Genomic DNA, 19,941 nt, shown 5'->3' on the forward strand with positions numbered 1-19,941 from the left:
ATGCAGTTTGCTTCCATCACGATGACTTCGGACTACTCTGACGTTGAGGCGTTTTTAGACGGCCACCCGGAACTCTTCGAGGAGTATCTGGTCCGAAAAGCCAAATGTGAGCATATTAGTAGGTGGTTGAGAGAGCACCAGGCTCCGAAAGTTACCGCAGCCGACGAGAGACGCGGCGGTGGTGGCGGCATCACGGCCACGGAAGCTTCTCTGAGGCCAACCAACCCGGACGCTCTCCGACGCAGGTCGTCTCACATGGAGCTTCGGCGTAACTTCGCCCGATCCAAAGCCACCACGGCGACCCGGACCTACGACGAGCACGCCACTTTTAGCCATCAGGATCCTCAGTCCAGCATGAGGCGACGCGCACTCCTGCGTAAAGCCAGCTCGTTGCCCCCCACCACGGCGCATATCCTCAGCGCTCTTCTGGAGTCCAGAGTCAGCGTGCCACAATACGCGTCCACCGCCACCGACCACAAGTGTCGCCTCAGGGAAACCAACGAGAGGGAGTTTTTTTTGGAACTGGTTAAGGACATCTCCAACGACTTGGACCTGACTAACCTGAGCTATAAAATCCTGATCAACGCGTGTATCCTGGTGGACGCCGACAGGTGTTCTCTCTTCCTGGTGGAGGGACCCCCGCACAAGAGAACGCTGGTGTCCAAAGTGTTTGACGTGCATTCGGGCACTACGGTCAGACCTTCGTCTTGCACCCTCAACTCCAGCGAGGTGCAGGTGCCTTGGGGAAAGGGGATAATTGGATACGTGGCGGAGCATGGAGAGACCGTCAATATCCCCAATGCATACCAGGTACAGTGATACCTTGGCTTACTAACTTAATTGGTTCTCAGACAGAGTGTGTAAGGCGAAAAGTGTGTTTCCCAAAAATGAATTTCCCATAGGAAACCATTAAAATGAGAATAATCCGTTCCCAGGTCCCCATAAAACATAATTTTCTACTTTCTAATTTTCTAAGCATTAAAACTACACAAAATATACCTTATTTTATGTATAATAAATGTGATATGGTATTATAATTAAAGAAATAAACTGTACTATATAATAAAGTCATTTTATTTACCTTTGTGATGGTCCTTGATGGCTTGATGGAATGGAGTGGCCGGTTTCCTCAGCATTAAACACTTGATGAAGAACGTAACCTTCTTCTTTTATCTAGTTCTAATGTTATCTAGTTCTTCATCAATTGTGTTCTGTTTAGTTGGGTTGATAGCTTTTTGCATCAAGTGTACAGATGGCTAGTGCGGGTTGTTTGTGGAGCCTGATTGATGGGATATTTTAACCTTGCAGTCTACCCTATGCCTTTGAACTATCAAACTTGAAACTCTCTCACCGTTGTCTGCCTGTCTCTTATTGTTTAAACCATCCCCCTCACTGCACTCAACCCGGAAGTAACATGAAGTAAAACAAAAACAAAAAAACTACAGTGATACCTCAGTTTACAAACTCAATTTGTTCCCAGAAAGTGGGTGTCAGGAGAAAAGTGGGTCTTCCAAACATTAATTTCCCATAGGAAACTATTAAAAATGAGAATAATCCGTTTTCTTTTTTTCTTTGAAATAAGCCTTAAAACTACACAAAATATACCTTATTTTACGTATAGTAAAGGTGCTATTGTATTGTAATTAAAGAAACCAACAGTCCTGTATAATAAAGTTGTTTTATTTACCTTTGTGATGGTCATTGATGTAGTTGCCTCTTGAAGATATCCGAGTGAAGTTGCCGCGCTTTCTCAGCGATAACATCCTCCTAAACTGTCCCCTGCTAGCTGATTTTCGGAACGAAATAAAGTCAACAGGAACAAAATCGCAAACAACAGTTATCAGAACAGAAAGGTCCAAAGTAGTAAACAAAACAATGACAAGACAAAACAAACCTGACAGGGTGAAACAAACAGTGACCTGTCACTAAACGGTCGTGCCGGGAGTCCTTTTGACTGCAACTGATTTAAAACGACCAACATCTGTACTGCTGCAGGCGGGGGCATACAGATTAACAATATTTTTTTTTTTCTATTGGTCATCCATCTGCAAAGTAGCTGAATTTCTATTGTGTTCTAATTGTGCTTCCTATCACAAATGTGAAAAAGAATTCTGAGGGAAATAAGCCTTTTGTTTGCATATGTTCAGTCATCTTGCGTCATTTATTATTTAAGGGCTTCAAGATGAGCGTTACGCGTATTTATGTTGTAATAGAGATGCTTTACTAATTAATTCAGTTTACATGACATATTTTGTCCATCTAAGTCTCTGGTATGCATTTTAGCCTCACAGACGTTTAATCTGTTGAAGAATTAAAGGACAACCGACGCCTCCCGACAAGTTGTGTCCATAATTTGTAAAATCACTTGAAATGACCTCTACTGAGCGTATTTTACAAAGATTCCACCACATATAGCTATATTTTACGTTTTGAGGAACGCCCCTGACCAAGAAAGCGACACACAATGCATTTTGGGTACTTTGTTTGGTCTGAAAATATCGTGTTGATCCGTGTTGATGGCAAAATTAGAAGGAAAACATAAATAACGCGACGGTGAATCATTGTGTGTTGCACCAAGACTACTATTTGATATTAGTTGACACAAATTCCCAGCAGACAAATCAGCCCATTTCCGACGGACGCCATCTTGTGCATTTTCTGGAACGCTACATTGCTGTCATTGACAGCTCGAATTGATATGGGAGGACTCCTTTAATCGATTGCAAAAATGTATGATTTCCTCTTCAGAACTATTTGAATCATATTCATAAGTGGATGAGTAACAAGAAAGCATCTTCTCCGAATCTGAACTCCATGAGCCCATTGTTTTGTTTGTTGAGCGTGACGTCACGGACTGGGGTTGGTCGTGACTTTCTGAAAATCCCCAGTTTTGAGCTGATTTGTGGCGGTTTTTGGACACTTTAAATCAATTTTTCTTAGTTTTTAATTTTAAGCAGATTCTTTACTTACAGACAGTGTAAGTGTTCAAATACCTGACATGTTTCGGCGACTACTTCCAGATTCTTCAGATTCAGATTCTTTACTTACAGACTTACTGTCTGTAAGTAAAGAATCTGCTTAAAATTAGATATCAAGTAGACAGGATGAACTTAGTACAACGAATTTTTATTGGTGTTTTGCATTTGACTCAAAATATCAGCCTGCGTGTTTTGGGTATTTTAGATGCAATAAAACGTTTTTCGGATGTCAGTTAGGAAACAAAAAAAATGGTGTCGGTTGTCCTTTAAGGTCATCGAGTTTATCTGGTGAGGACTGTGGATGGAGTCTGTTTTTTTTTTACTTTTGAAGTCCAAGGTTAGGGTCTTCATTGTGACGTAACCCATGTAATTAGCAACATTTATGTCATGCTCGATGGCTCCGAGCAGTGCATCATGTCACTGGTTGCTCTCGACAATGGCTACTGAACCAAAGTAACTGCAAATTGTCTCACAATAGCGGACCCGGCTGTATATATAAGCACTTCTTCTGATATGTACTTCCTTCTGTGTCTTCCAGGATCACCGCTTCAGTGACGAGATCGACAAATTAACCGGCTACAAAACTCAGTCCATTCTCTGCATGGCTATCTGCAACAGTGACGGAGAAGTCATCGGTGTGGTCCAAGCAATCAACAAAAATCCCACCGGAACGCCTTTCACTGAAGATGATGAGAAAGTGAGACATCTCAACGGAGGGCACACCGATACACGCGCGTTACTTTGTGGTCAGTGGGCCGTACGGGTAGAAATACCCAGAGAAGGTGATATAGAAGTATGGAACGTTAAACACATTGAGCGGTGATGCAGTTTGAGTGTAAATGCTCCCAGGAGTGTGTGATTTATTTTTTTTCTTCTGCGTGCGTTAAAGGCATTCTTAACTCATTCACTGCCAGACGATGTGCAAAAATGCGTCCAATCCAGTGCCAGGGTTTTTGGCATTGTCACTCAAATTCCAGGACCCAGAGAATATTGAGTTTTAGGACTACATAAACATTCAATGCAGTGTAAGAAACCTTAGAGTAGACTATCTTCTTTAAGGGTAAAAAAAAAATAAGTTAATTCCTAAATTATATGGGTCTGGAGTTATATGAATTTGAAATGGGGGCGGGTGTACAAAATACAATGCAATACATACATATTGGTTTATATAGCGCTTCAACAACAGATGAAGCTGAAACAAAGCCCTAACATGGAAAAAAGGGAAATCCTGCTCCCTTGTGGAAAAGAATAAACATTGCCAGAGGCCATGTCCAGCTCTTTATCAGCACCCAAATAAGAAAACAAACAAAACCTGAACAAATTCGGGAATGGCGCTCTACGTCATATTTTCAATTTCCGAATAAATTCGTTCATGGCAGTGAATGAGTTAAATTTGGGCTACACTCTGTTCATTTCTGTCATATTTTGGTTTAGCTAGCTAGCTCTCTATTTGCTATCGAGCTGGCTATCTATCTATTTATCTATCTAGCTATTAGCTATCTATTAACTTGCAAGCTAGCTTTCTATCTGTTTGAGTTACTTTCAGGTTGAGTGAAGGCTGGCGCGTGTGGCTGCCGCAGCTCACCCACAAAAAAACTGGTCCTGTGACTGTCAAGTGACCTTGACAGTTTTGAAAGGTGCTTAGAAATGAAATGGATTATTCTTCTTCTTCTTCATCTTATTATTATTATTATTATTATTATTATTTTAAATAAGTGGCAGTGAAAAAAAACTCCCAGCACGACCATTCAGTGTTGGATCATTGTCACATTCACACAGTCAGGTTTGTTTCAGCTTGTCATGGTTTTGTTTGCTACTTTGGACCTACTTGTTCTGATGACTTTGTTTGCGATTTTGTTTCCTGTCAACTTTATTTCATACAATTTGTCAAATACACCCTGCTCGTCCCTCCTGCCTGCTTTTGTTGGGGTCCACCACCAGCAACTTGCAAATTGTGACAATTTCTGGCAAAACATGATACATGAAGCTTTTGAAGGAGCCAAGAAGTTGGGCGAAACAGTTGAGAAATCTTGCAAGTTATTGACATTCAATCATTGGGGTTCACCAGCTCGCCCACAAGGTGGCAGAATCAAGTTGCATTCTCTGCTTTGGTGCTCATTTTAGCTTATTTGGCCTGCTGGGCTGAATTTGAATGTTTTTGAGTAACAACAATTCTGTTAGAGGCTAAGCAGTTAAGAAAAGCAGCTGCATCACACGCTTCTGATTTTTTTCTAACGCTTGAAAATAATACTATATTTTTGTATGTGTGTATTTGTGATCAGGTACTGCAGATGTATTTACCCTTCTGTGGAATATCCATCTCCAATGCCAAGTTGTTTTCAGAGTCTCGCAAAGAGTATGAAAGAACCAGGGTGCGTGATCCTATCAACCGACTTTACACAATAACAATAAATAAATCAAAACCATGACAGTATTAACTCATTCGCTGCCATTCCTGAATTTATTTGGGAGTTGAAAAGTGTGACATGGAACGCCATTCCCAAATTTGTTCGGGTTTTGGTTGTTCTTGTGGGGGGGGGGGTGTGCCGATAAAGCGCTGGTCAGACCTCTGGCAATGTTTTTCCCTTCCACGAGGGGGCAGCTTTTGCCTTTTGTCCATGTTAGCGCTTTGTTACAGCTTCGGATGTTGTTAAAGCCCGATATTAACCAATATGTATGTATTGCACTGTGTTTTGTATACTTGCCCCCATTTCAAGTCCATATAACTCCAGACCCAAATAATTTAGGAATTAACTCTTTTTTTCTAATAAGTTTAGGGTTTCTTACGTTGCATTGAATATTTATGTAGTCCTAACATTCAATATTGTGTGGGTCCTGGAATTCAAGTGACAATATCAAAAACCAATGCAATGGAGTGGACATATCGTCTGGCAGTGAATGAGTTAATATTCAGGCATGCACATTGTACAGCCAGTCTGGTCAATCTGCAGTTGCCAATGGACTATGGCATCACACATCATGTTCGAAACTACCTTCTACTGCCTCAGGCTTTACTGGAAGTGGTCAACGATCTGTTTGAAGAGCAGACGGATTTGGAGAAGATCGTGAGGAAGATCATGCAGCGAGCGCTGACCCTCCTGCAGTGCGAACGCTGCTCAGTGCTTCTTCTGGAGGACATTGAATCACCGGTGAGGCTGTTTGAAATAAAGATTGTTTTTAGATTTTTCATTTAATGAAAGAGGTCCTTTAAGAGCAATTACCAAAAAATTATAACTGTGCTGCTGTGTTCTCCTAGGTGGTGAAGTTCTCCAAGACGTTTGAGTTGATGTCCCCTTTGAGCAACATGCATCATGACATCAGGTGACATTGAACACACACACAAAAAAGTCAGACAAACAAGCATCATAAGCAACATAAAATGTACTTTAAAGGACAACCGACGTCTTCGGACAAGTTGTGTCCATAATTTGTAAAATGGCTTCAAATGACTTCAAATTCTACTGAGCGTATTTTAAAAAGATTCCACCGCATATAGCCATATTTTACGTTTTAAGACTCGCGCTGAATATTCAGGAAGTCTTGTTTTTGAATTGGTGACGAGTCTGTACGTGACGTCATTAAAGGAACGCCCCTGACCGAAAAAAGACACATTGTAGCAGTCCTTCCATCACGTCAATGTATTTTGCTGTATTGTTTCGTCTGAAAACCTTGTGTTGCACCCAAAAGCCGCCAGAAGAGGGTGTCCAAGCTCCATCTAAGGAATTTATCAGCCTGTGGAAACGGAGGTGGCCACAGGAGGTCGCCATTTTGTGCCTGTTTTGTGGTGATCCATTTCTCCCCAATGTTGCCTCAAAATGGCATGGAATAAATTCTTTAATCAATTGCAAACATGTATGCTTTCCTCTTCAGAACTATTTGAATCATATTCATAACTGGAGGTGTAATAAGAAAGCATATTCTCCGAATCTGAAGCCATTGTTTTGATTCTCCAGAAATGCAAGACGTCTTGGCGTGACGTCACGAACTGGGGGCGGGACTCAATCTGCTATTTTATTATTTATCATTTTACTTATGGTTTTATTGTTATGTGCTTTGTTTTATTGTTTTTATTGTAAAGTGTCCTTATAGTCCGGTGCGCCTTATATATGGAAAAAGTTAGAAAATACACCATTCATTGAGGGTGCGCCTTAGACTCTGGTGCGCCTTAGACACTGGAAGATACGGTAATCCAAAATCTGAATATATGTATTTAACTTTTTGAAAGCAGACTATGCATTACTGTATAAGGATAACAGTCAAATAATGAAAACATTTGGCTCCACCAAAGATTAGATAACATTTCGCAGTGGCAATCATTTTTTATTTTTTAACAAGCCGTTCTGATTGAATGCTAAAATTGTTTTTGTGGCTCCCTAACCATACACAGTATCAGCATCGAGAAGCTGTCCTGCTCTGATTGGCTGATCAATAATAGCATCGCAGAACTGGTGGCCTCCACGGGACTTCCCGTTAACATCAGTGACATATGCCAGGACCCACGTTTTGATGCCGAGGTGAATTTTTTAAAGCATTTTTAACAATCCCATAAAAGTTTTTCAATCAATAATTAGGGGACCCAATACATAATCTTTTTTTTTTTCTAGGCAGATCAGGCTTCGGGATTTCATATCCGATCGGTGTTGTGTGTGCCTATCTGGAATCGAACGCATCAGATTATTGGTAGGTTTGCCAGATTGGAGAAAAAAAGACACATTTTTTCATGCTGAAATTTAACTCATTCACTGCCAGACGTGCAAAAATGTGTTCACTCCAGTGCTAGGGTTTTTGTCATTGTCATTTGAATACCAGGACCCACAGAATATTGAGTTTTAGGACTACATAAACATTAAATACAGTGTTACATCTAGATAGCTAGTTATTAGCTATCTGTTGGCTAGCTGGCTATCTATTTGAGTTACTTACGGGTTGAGTGAACGCTGGCGCGTGTGGCCGCCGCCGCTCACCCACAGAAAAAACGTATCCTGTGACTGAGAGTTTGGAAAGGCCCTTAGAAATGAAATGTATTATTATTATTATTATTATTATTATTATTATTATTATTGTTATTATTATTATTATTATTACTGTGTAATAAAGTCGTTTTATTTACCTTTGTGATGGTCGTTGATGGGTAGATGGAATGAAGTGGCCGGTTTCATCAGCATTAAACACTGTCGTAGCCTTCTTCTTTCACCATCTTGAGGAATGATCCCTTGTAGGTGCTTTCTCTGCGATAATTCTACCTTGTTCCTCATCAATTGTGTTCTGTTTGGCTGAGTTGATAGCTTTTTGCATCAAGTGTACAGATGGCTCGTGCGGGTTATTTGTGGAGCCTGATTGATGGGAATTTTAACCTTGCAGTCTACACTCTGCCTTTGAACTATCAAAGTTGAAACGTGTCCAAATTTCACTGTTTTCTATCCATTTTATTAACTCTCTCTGTCATCTGCCTGTCTCTTTAATGTTTAAACCACCTCCACTCACTGCTGCGTTCTTGACCAATCACGTGGCTTTAACCGAAGACTGGGGGCGGGAAATAGAGGGCCAAAAAAAATGTCGGCAGCCATTTTCTTTTAGGAGAACGGGCTCGTTCGCGAACGACACATCACTCATTGTGGCAGCTCCGTGTGTATCCCGAAAAATAGTCCGTATGCCAAGGTAAAGTTTTCATAAATTCAACGATCGTCAACCGAAAAGTTCGTAAACCGAGGGTTTCGTAAACCGACGTATCACTGTATAGGAAATAATCAGAATCAGAAAACCTTTAATGGTGCCACAATGGGGAAATTTGCAAAAAAAGCAGTCACAAAGATAGTACAAGGCATCAAGGAGTAAAACTAAGATCATTTGTAGCGTGGCGTTATTTATTATTCCAGTTTGTTTCATAATTTCCTATCAGGGGGGTCGTTACAAATTTGCCAACTCATGCTAGCTCTTTTTCATTAGCTCTTGGGGGAGTTTTGATTTGTCCCTATGAACTCTATTCTAATTTTATTGATCGACATTGACGTGCCTGCTAAATAGTTAAACATTGTCATTTCATGTGTGTTCTCTCCTCCTCAGGGGTTGCACAAATTTTGAATCGTCTCGACAGGAAGACCTTCAATGATGCAGATCAGAGACTGTTTGAGGTTTTTAAATCATTTGGAGGGCACCGTGTTTTCAAAAGATTGAGCACATAGGGCATAAAAAAACAGTTTCCCCACCTCCCTTTGCCTATTTTGCTTGTGTGCAGGCATTTGTGATTTTCTGTGGACTCGGCATTAACAACACGATGATGTACAATCAAGTGAAGAAGACGTGGGCCAAGCAGTCTGTGGCCCTGGATGTAAGTACCAGTAACACATAGCAACAGGAAACTTATCGCTCACGTGATTTCTTCTATTGAACAATAAATGGTGGATTTTACAATGTTTCATTTCTTGCTACTAAGGAGTATTTTTTTACCTCTTGTTTGTACGAGGATGACAAGTAACTGGCAAAATAAGGTGCCAGACGATGTATAAAAATGTGTCACTCCAGTGCCAGGGTTTTTGTCATTTTCACTCAACAGACCCACAGAATATTACGTTTTAGGACTACATGAACATTCAATGCAGCGTAAGAAACCTTAGACTCGCTTCTTTCTTTCTTTGCAATGGGGATTATTACATTTTTAAAGACTTACTATCATGAGAAAATGTTTAATGATAATGATGTCCCATTGAGACAATGCGTCCTTCCCGGTCTGTTGACATCATGTTGCTCACTTGAGCTATCTAGCTAGATACCTAGCTGGCTTCCTCGCTAGCTATTTATTAGCTATCTAGCTAGCTAGCTACCTCTCTAGCTAGCTATCTATTAGCTAACTAATCTTGCTATCTATCTAGCTATCTAGCTAGCAACCTTGCTAGCTATCTATTTGCTAACCAGCTATCTAGCTGGTTACCTAACTGGCTATCTATTTGCTATCTATATGCTATCTATCTAGCTAGCTAGCTATTAGTTATCTATTAGCCAGCTAGCTAACTCTCTATCTATTTGAGTTACTCCAGGTTGAGTGAATGCTGGCGCATGTGGCTCCCGCTGCTCACTTGCTTGTGACTGAAAAGTGACCTTGAGATTTTTGAAAGGCGCTTATGAATGAAATGTATTAGTACTATTAGTAGTTGTATTCGTAGTATTAATAGCAGTAGCTGCTAGCTAGCTCGCTATTTGCTATCTATTCGCTAGCTACCTAGCTGGCTATCCTTTTGCTATCTATTTGCTTTCAATTAGCTATCTGTCTAGCTACCTAGCTAGCTATCTATTTGCTATCCATTTCCTATATATTAGCTAGCTACCTATCAATATATTTGCTATTAGCTAGCTACCTAGCTGGCTATCTATTTGCTATCCATTTGCTATCTTGAGATCATAATTCCTATTGGTTTGTTGAAAACCTTTTAAAAATGTAGTAAAGACATTTTTTTAAAACAATGGCCACGTGCTGTATTGAAATCAAGTTAGAATGGACAAATAAACCGCCATTCCAAAAAACATATATATTTCTTTATACGGTATCGTTTTCATTTTTTTCCAGATGCTATCCTATCATGCTACATGCTCAAAGGTAGAAGTTGACAGACTGAAGGTAATTCCAGCTAGCACAATGAGAATTATTAGAATATTCTGGCATAGTGACAAATAGAACCCATCTCAGCTGTGATTGCTTTACTTCCTGCTTGCCAGGAGCCCTGTGATTGATAGCTCTGTCCCAACCATTTCTCTCAAGGCTGCAAAGATTCCCCTGAGCTGCGACCTCGGCATTGACGAGTTCCATTTCAACGACTTCTCTTTGGACAACGATGCAATGATCACAGCTTCTCTACGGATGTTCCTGGAACTTGGTGTTGTCCAAACTTTTAAAATCGACTATGAGGTGATCTAAATGATTTACATATTCATTGCTGTATTAATTTATTGAGATGCACTGCACATCTGAGAGATTTGGTGAATTTCAGTCTGCTGGGAAAAACATAAATGTTTAAAAATGGATTGGATTGGATTGGATTGGATTGGATTAGCCTTGATTAGTCTCGCAGTGGATACATTTACATTACGCAGCAGCAAAGTTATGGAAGGAAGAGGAAAGGAAAAAGTAGAAAACACAAACTGCTGTAAAAGCAGCCACTCTCGCGGCACCATCTTGAAGTCAAAAACAAAACAAAAAAAACCTAAATAACAAAATAATATGACATCACAACCTCTGTTGTATGAAGCAGTTCTAGATGCAAGACGAGAGGATCAAAGCATCCTTTTCACCAGTGGATCAGGGACGTCATGGTAAAATGAACACGTCTACTACAAGCTAAATATTGAAAGCAAACACCAAGCTGTAGCATTAAATTGACGAAAAGAGACTGTCTCACATCTCCTGTCCCACGTAAATCCGCATCAATTCCAAGCCGCGACAGGTCCACATCCGCTGACGCTCCTTTCTTTATGTCCATAAAGTCAAATGTGTCAACTATTACGACGTTCTTTAGGTTTTGTGTCGCTGGCTTCTCACCGTGAGGAAGAACTACCGAACTGTGGCCTACCACAACTGGAGGCATGCCTTCAATGTGTCCCAGTGCATGTTTGTTATGATCACAGTAAGTTCCATGCAACATGGCTTGTAAATCCACTCTAATCGTCTTCATCAATCGTCCCATTCACTCCAGAATCATAAATAAGCATGAGCGCATTTGATTGAACTCCCTGGTGCTTTCTAGAATCTTTGTGACTGCTTTATTTCCAGTATACGATAGCTGTCCATGTTAAGCACTTTGTTACAGCTTCAGCTGTTGTTAAAGCGCGATATAAATCAATATGTATTATAATGTATTGTATTGTATTGTATAGTCAGCCAGCTTTCAGGACGTTTTATCCGAAGCGGAGATTCTAGCACTAATGGTTGGCTGTCTCTGCCACGATCTGGACCATCGAGGAACCAACAATGCCTTTCAAGCCAAGTAAGCTCCCAGACACGCTACAAGGGATGCTTTTTTTGCGATTTATTAATTTTTTTATGTTTCTGCTGCACTGGTGTCAAAGTCAAGGCCCGGGGGCCAAATCCGGCCCGCCACATCATTTTTTTCGGCCCGCGAAAGCAAATGAAACTTGTGAAATTCCATGATGCTTGCTCAAATCCTAACCAAAATAAAGGTTTTCTGATTCTGATTCTGAAAATGTCATATTTTTGGATGTAAACCACAATAACAGTCATTATTCTTGACTTCAGATTTGAAAAGTAGTTATTAATTAATTTGTTGTGCGCTCTATATGTAATATGTGGAGGGGATTAAACATTCTAATGGCTTTCCCAAATTCATAACGGCCCTCAGGAGGACACCATAACTACAATGTAGCCCTCGGAAAAAAATGACTTTGACACTCCTGTTCTACTGTGTCTGCAGGACAGGTTCTGCTTTGGCATTGCTTTACGGGACGTCAGCGACCTTGGAACATCATCACTTCAATCATGCAGTCATGATCCTGCAAAGTGAGGTGGGTATTCATGTCTAAGGTGCGGCCCGGGGGCCAAATGTGGACCGTGGTCAAATTTCATCCAGCCTGCAGCCTCTGTGATAAAATCAATAACGTCTGGCCCGCATGTAGAATGAAGACAGTAGCGCTGTTACCTGCTAGTGCTAAGTGCTGCCATCTGGAGCACAGGTGTCAAAGTCAAGGCCCGGGGGCCATATCTGGCCCGCCACATAATGTTATTCGACCCGCGGAAGCAAATCAAGCATGTCAAGTGCCATGATGCTTGCTAAAGTACGAACCAAAATTTCAAATTGTCCCATGTAAACCACAATAACAGTCATTATTCTTCACTTCAGATTTGAAAACTAGTTATTCATTAATTTGTTGTGCATACTGTATGTAATATGTGTAATGATATGAGCAAATCGTATTTGCTTGTTCGACTAGTTGTGCCTGGCGATAGACCAAAGGAGCATGCGCTGCTGCAACACAATATGTGGATGGGACGAAACATTATAATGGTTTCCCCAAATTCATAACGGCCCTTCAGAGGAAACCGTAACTACAATGTGGCCTGCGGCAAAAAAAACAAGTTTGACACCTCTGCTTTAGATGGATTTTAACTCATTCACTGCCAGACAATGTGCAAAAATGGGTCCACTCCAGTGGCCCGGGGCATACAACTTTTACGTTGGGCGTACAACTTTCAAAACGTCTCGGCCTGGGTGGCCGACAACTTCTTCAAGGGAAAAAAAAGGTTTTTCCAAATCAAACGTTTGTTTTATTCAATAAAGCAAAAGCTACAAGCAAATTGCTATAAGCCACGTGGACCCCTCTTTCTAAGCACCTTTCAAAACTCTCAAGTACACTTGACAGTCACGGTATAGTCCGAAGCACGAAACAGGCTTCTGATTGGCCGCCGTGCCGAGTATGCAAATTGCCAAACGAACGTTTGTTTGGAAATTTGCGATTAGTCGTCTTATTGTGTTTCAAGTTGTGAAAAATGGGGCAGGCAACTTTTCAGAGTTGTCTGCTCTGGCGTCCGCTAACTTTTTGTCATGAGTTTCAGACACTGCCAAGGCCCACAGAATAGTGAGTTTCAGGACTACATAACCATTCAATTTAGCATAAGAAGCCTTTGTCTCTCTTCTTTCATCAGGAAAAAAAGTTAATTCCCAAGTTATATGGGTCTGGAGTTATCTGAGCTTGAAATGGGGGCGGCTGTACAAAATACAATACATAAATATTGATTTATATAGCGCTTTAAAAACAGCTTATGCTGTAACAAAGCGCTAACATGGACAAAAGGTAAATGCTGCCACCTCGTGGAAGGGAAAAACATTGCTAGAGGTCTGACCAGCGCTTTATAAATTTGGGAATGGCAGTGAATGAGTTAAGAAGAGCGTTATATTATCGATCGATTTACAACATTTCAACAGAGAGCACAAAATGCCACTGGGTGTGGCTAACTAACACCGCTAATGGGGATACTTCATTAAATTGTGAGGGATGAGTACGCCAACAAGTTTGCTTTGAGGGAACATTTCAGGCCGTCTTCCTCCTCCTTGCCTGCAAAACCGGAAGGGAATTTCTTCCCTATTTATGTTTCAGGGTCACAATATCTTTGCGAACCTCTGCTCTAAGGAATATAGCAATATGATGCAACTATTGAAGCAGGCCATTCTATCCACGGACCTCACTTTGCACTTTGAGTAAGTCATCTTTTCAATGCATTGCGAGAAAATAAAATTAAGAAATGAAGACCTATCAACCTGTATTCTTCTCACCGCAAAACATGTTTTCGTGAATAAAATCTTACCGCATTGGATAGAGGCTTTTTTTTTTTTCAACTCCCCCCCCTCTCTTGCGTCCTTGACTGTTGTTGCTTGGAAAGGCGCCGGAGCAAATTCTTTGACAGCGTGCTCGCTGAAGAATTCAGCTGGACGGAAGAGAAACACAGAGAAGTTCTAAGGTGGTTTGTACAAAATAAAAGATGGGGAATGTACAAGTCACTGACTTTTTGTGACTTTTTTTTTCTTGATGGCCTTTGACAGATCCATGCTGATGACAGCCTGTGATTTGGGAGCGGTCACTCGTCCTTGGGAGATATCTAAACAGGTTAGTGCACTGAACATTTGAAATGTCTTTCTTTCACAAATGAGATCATTTGGCTTTATTTTGGACTGCAATTATTCTGTACATGAATGCGTTGTAGGAGCATGGCCTTAAAGGACAACCGACGCCTGCGGACAAATGACTTCTACTGAGCGCATTTTACAAGGATTCCACCACATATAGCTATATTTTATGTTTTAAGACTCGCACTGAATATTCAGGAAGTCTTGTTTTCGAGTTGGTGACGATTCCTGACGTGACGTCACGTCAGGAACGCCCCTGACAGAGAAAGCGACACACAATGCATTTTGGGTACTTTGTTTGGTTTGAAAACATCGTGGTGATCCGTGTTGATGGCGAAATTAGAAGGAAAACACATAAATAACGCCATGGTGAATCGTTGTGTGTTGCACCAAGACTACTATTTGATACTAGTTGACACAAACTCCCAGCAGAAAAATCAGCCCATTTCCAACGGAGCTTGGGCGCCATCTTGTGCATTTTCTTGGACGCTACATTTCAGTCCAGATGCCTCAAAATGACACGGAATAACTTCTTTAATCGATTGCAAACATTTATGCTTTCCTCTTCAGAACTATTTGAATCATATTCATAACTGGATGAGTAACAAGAAAGCATCTTCTCCGAATCTGAAGCCATTGTTTTGATTCTAGAGCAAGGCAAAGACATCCTGGCGTGACATCACGGACAAAGGGGCGGGACCTTCTGAAATTTGCCATTTCCGAGGTCATTTTGAAGTAGTTTTGGGACACTTTAAGTCATTTTTATTGGTGTTTTGCATTTGACTAAAAATATCAGCCTGCGTGTTTTGGGTATTTTAGATGCTATGAAACGCTTTTCGGATGCCAATTAGGAAACAAAAATATGGTGTCGGTTGTCCTTTAATAAGATGAAAATATAGCTCATTTCATTAGCTATGAGGGACATGAAAGCATTTGGAACCTCAAATGGAACAACTAACTCATTCACTGCCAGACGTGCAAAAATGTGTCCTCTCTAGTGTCAGGGTTTTTGTCATTTTCACTTGAATACCAGGACCCACAGAATATTGAGTTTTAGGACTACATAAGCATTCAGTGCAGCGTAAGAAACCTTAGACTCTCTTCTTTCAGCAGAAAAAAATCGTTAATTCCTAAATTCTATTGGTTTGGAGTTATCTGAGCTTGAAATGGGGGCGGCTGAACAAAATGCAATACAAATATACAAGTATAGCGATTTAACAGCTATAACAAAGCGGTAACATGGACAAAAGGCAAATGCTGCCCCCTTGTGGAAGGGAAAACTTTGCCTGAGGTCTGGCCAGGGCTTTATCAGCACCCCAGCAATAATACTAATCATACATTTCAATTCTAAGCACCTTTTAAAATTCTCAAGGTCACTTGTCAGTCACAGGCTAAGTTTTTCTACGGGTGAGCAGCGGCAGCCACACACGCCAGCGTTCACTCAACCCAGAAGTACTCAAATAGATCGAAAGCTAGCTAGCTAATAGATAGTCAATACATAGCTAATAGATAGCCAGCTAGATAGCTATACAAGGAATAGATAGCTAGCTCGATAGCTAGCCAGATAGCTAATACATAGCAAAAAGATAGCAAATAGATAGCCAGTTAGGTAGCTAGGTAGTAGTATTGGATTGGAGTATTTCCATTCTTGAATGCCACCATTTTGAATGCATATTGCCTGTAAATACAGACACTCCCCAACCAACGAACAAATTTGGGAATGGTGCTCTCTTTTTCAATACCCAAATACATTCAGGAATGGCAGTGCATGAGTTCATAACAGTTGACTTTTTAGATCTCTACCACTACTTTGGGCTCAACAAATTGCATGCTCTGCAAAGTTGGTGTGATTCTGAGCCGACGTCATATCACATTGAAGTAAAAATGTGCCCATTCAGGTTGCTGAACTGGTGACGAGTGAATTCTTTGAGCAAGGAGACAGAGAGAGGTCGGAGTTGAAGCTCACCCCAGCGGTAAGAAAACTCACTGGAATTTGTCTTTTCTTGGGCCCAACTAACATGGATGGACGTTTTGAGGCCAATTACAGTATTTGACTGGATAAAACTCTAGTCAGTGGTTAAAACACCTGATTTTTCACTTAAAAATATGAGTACATTGTAACATGTAAAAAAAAGTAAAGTGTACTAAATGCAGCAAAAAAAAATAATAAACAATCACAAAATAATCAGCGAGTGATTAATCATTCAGGCCGAATAGTTTTGTTTTGAAAAAACAAAATCAGATATGGAGTCAGCCAGGTTTGTATAAGCAAACCAGAATAATAATAATAATAATAATAATAATAATAATAATAATAATAATAATACATTTCATTTATAAGCACCTTTCAAAACTATACTAATAACAACACCAATTTTAATAATAATAATAATAATGAGCATAATGATAACAATAATAATAATAATGGGTTAGGGTTACATTTCATGACAATATATTTCATTTATAAGCGCCTATCAAAACTGCCAAAGACACTTTACAGCAATAAAAATAATCATATCAATAATTATATTAATACAAAAACTATTAATAAAAATTAATATTAATAGATTTCATTTACAAGTGCCTTTCAAAACTCTAAAGGACACTTCACAGAAACAATAATAATAATCTTTTCCTTTCGGCTTTTCCCTTCAGCGGTCGCCACAGCGAATCAATGTCACTTCTCCCGTTATAGTCACTCATAATAATAATAATAATAATTAATAATAATAACAGCTTCAGCTTTTGTGAAAGAGCTATATGAATCAATATGTATTGTGTTGTACTAATAATACTACTAATAATAATAATCATCATCAACTTACTCATGAATTATAGCAGGGGAGTCTCTACAATTGTACTTTAAACAACGAGTGACCCAAATTCACTACAGTATTCTTTTAATTTTTGTTAGGAACCATAGTTGGACCGACTTTGTATTGTGTTGCAAGCAAACATTAGAGTGACAAGTGCTAAATGGTGATTTTTATATGCACTACAACTTGAGAAATCGGTAGTTGGCTTGCAAAGTGTGGTCTTTCTAAATTATAAATGAAATGTATGATGATGATGATGATTATTATTATAAGTTCCCTGTCGTGCATGCGCTTCACATGCATGGGCTTCAGACTTAGGTGAATGCATTCTATTAGTTCACCACTAAATGGCGAGTTCATTTGACATATTGTATCTTTAACGTGAACGCAATGGATATTTGAATACAAACAGTGCAGCAACATATGAAGACAGACAATATAACCATACTGACGGGTATATATTCTTCATCCTCTGCGGGAAATGATAAATATCACCTCATTTTCCTGATTTCCAAAGAATAAATCCGATATTTGAAGGAACATGGTGTACCCACAAGTACACTAAATGTTCTAGAGGAGGATCTTAATAATTTTATTGTGTCTTTGTAGGCTATATTTGATCGAAATCGTAAAGATGAGCTACCTGCCTTACAGTTGGACTGGATCGACGGCATTTGTAAACCTCTCTATCAGGTCTTTCCCGCACGGCACACTATCAAAAATGCTCATTCATGTCCATTATTATCTTCATCCTATCGTGCAAGTCATTTTTCTCTCCTTCCCAGTCACTGTTGAAGCTAAATAGGAAATTGCAGCCAATGGCGGAAGGGATAGATGCCAACCGAAAGAAATGGCAGGAGCTGTGCGCATCTAACGAGCATGCACGCGACGCCTCAGTGACCCGTCAGAGTCCCGAGGCTGCAGAAGCCAGCGAGGAGTCCAACGCGGAACCGGCGGAAAATGCCGACTCTGGGTCAGACGGTTGAGTGTGAAAGTTTGGAGTCACACTGCAGCGGGACCAACTTGAAGATGAGCTTTATTCGTCTAACAAATGATTGGAATACTGTCCTAACATTTTGGTCATCAAATACATGCACTACTTACTACTTGAATTATTTTTTTTAACTCATTCGCTGCCATTCCCGAATTTATTTGGGTTTTGTTTTTTCTTGCGAGGGTGCCGATAAAGCGCTGATCAGACATCTGGCAATGTTTTTTCCCTTCCACGAGGTGGCAGCATTTCCCTTTTTTCCACGTTAGCGCTTTGTTGTAGATTAAGCTATTGCTAAAGCGCTATATAAATCAATATGTATTGTATTTTGTACACCAGCCGCCATTTCAAGCTGAGATAACTCCAGACCCATATAACTTATGAATTAATAATAATAAATTACATTACATTACATTACAGTTTCAGCGCCTTTCAAAGCTCTCAAGGACACTTTACAGTCACAGACAAGCATAGGTACTATATATATATATATATATATATATATATATATATATATATATACAGTAAAGTCTCGTTATATCGATATTCAAGGGAGTCAGAAAAAATATCGATATAACCGGGACTATCGATATATCCGATCCTGCGCCGAACTGCATTAAACAAAAGCCGCCAAAAGAGGGCAGCCAAGCGCCATATAAGAAACGGAGCTGGCCATTAGCTCCCTTTTTTTGGGGGGTGAGAGATGTTCCCCCGATGTTGCCTCAAAATGGCACATATAATTCTTTAATGATTGTAAACATGTATACTTTAATCTTCAGAACTACAGTGTATTTGAAACATATTCATAACTGGATGTGTAACAAGAAAGCATATTATCCAAATATGAAGCCATTGTTTGGATTCACAAGCAATGCAAGACGTCTTGGCGTGAAGTCATTTTTATTTGCATTTGAATAAAAAGTGACATCGGCTGTCCTTTAATACACAGTATGGAATGTTAATAATTTTCAAAATCATCGCGCTTCAGCAGACAAAACAAGAAACATTGTTGCAAAAAACGATTGCATTCATATACAGTACAGTGGGCATGTACATAACACAACAGGGAAACTGCAACGCTTACATCTTACTGTATTATGTATACAATTTAAAAAAGTCATCAATCTTCTTCTGCTTCCCATTTTTACCTTTTAACACAAACACTTCAATCTCGTCTGCTACACACGAGCTAGCGTCTGAAAATGAAAATGGCTCTGCTACACGGGTGCTGGGCACGTAACCAAGTCACCTGACCAAGTCGACCAATGGCGCGACTGATGGCGTGACACGTAACCAAGACACGTGACCAAGTTGACCAATGGCGCGACCGATGGTGTGTCACGTGACAAAGTCACACGGCCAAGTCGACCAATAGCGCGACCGATGGCGGCTCATGTGACCAAGTCGACCAATGGCGCGACCGATGGCGGCTCACGTAACAAGACACATGACCAAGTTGACCAATGGCGCGACGGATATATCGATATAAACAACAAAAATGGCCGGCGGGGGATGAAAAGGAGCACCGT

General features: G+C 40.2%; 2 protein-coding genes across 5 annotated transcripts in view; one reads left to right on the top strand and one right to left on the bottom strand.

The window, feature by feature from the left end:
- Positions 1 to 18,870, top strand: pde11al (phosphodiesterase 11a, like). The gene is made up of 20 exons (XM_088997688.1): positions 1 to 810; positions 3,517 to 3,675; positions 5,261 to 5,350; positions 5,987 to 6,127; positions 6,235 to 6,299; positions 7,366 to 7,492; positions 7,583 to 7,658; positions 9,042 to 9,109; positions 9,214 to 9,306; positions 10,540 to 10,590; positions 10,732 to 10,878; positions 11,486 to 11,593; positions 11,844 to 11,953; positions 12,398 to 12,488; positions 14,079 to 14,179; positions 14,362 to 14,439; positions 14,522 to 14,585; positions 16,504 to 16,578; positions 18,031 to 18,114; positions 18,207 to 18,870. Exons 1-20 carry the CDS (start codon positions 1 to 3, stop codon positions 18,405 to 18,407), a joined length of 2,739 nt encoding a protein of 912 aa, XP_088853814.1. The 3' UTR covers positions 18,408 to 18,870.
- Positions 14,363 to 19,941, bottom strand: part of skap2 (src kinase associated phosphoprotein 2) — a 65,662-nt gene continuing 60,083 nt past the window's right edge. For 3 of the 4 annotated variants that reach the window (XR_016115164.1, XR_016115163.1, XR_016115166.1), the window contains 2 exons: positions 14,485 to 14,565; positions 14,363 to 14,406 (listed from right to left, as the gene is read on the bottom strand). The gene's annotated coding sequence lies outside the window, so the exon portion shown is untranslated. Of the gene's footprint in view, positions 14,407 to 14,484; positions 14,578 to 19,941 lie in introns of those variants that run through there. The other variant, XR_016115165.1, reaches the window with a different exon arrangement.

The sequence above is a fragment of the Hippocampus bargibanti genome, linkage group LG06 (assembly GCF_051943395.1).
Source record: "Hippocampus bargibanti isolate YZ-2025 linkage group LG06, ASM5194339v1, whole genome shotgun sequence".
NCBI classification, from domain to species: domain Eukaryota; kingdom Metazoa; phylum Chordata; class Actinopteri; order Syngnathiformes; family Syngnathidae; genus Hippocampus; species Hippocampus bargibanti.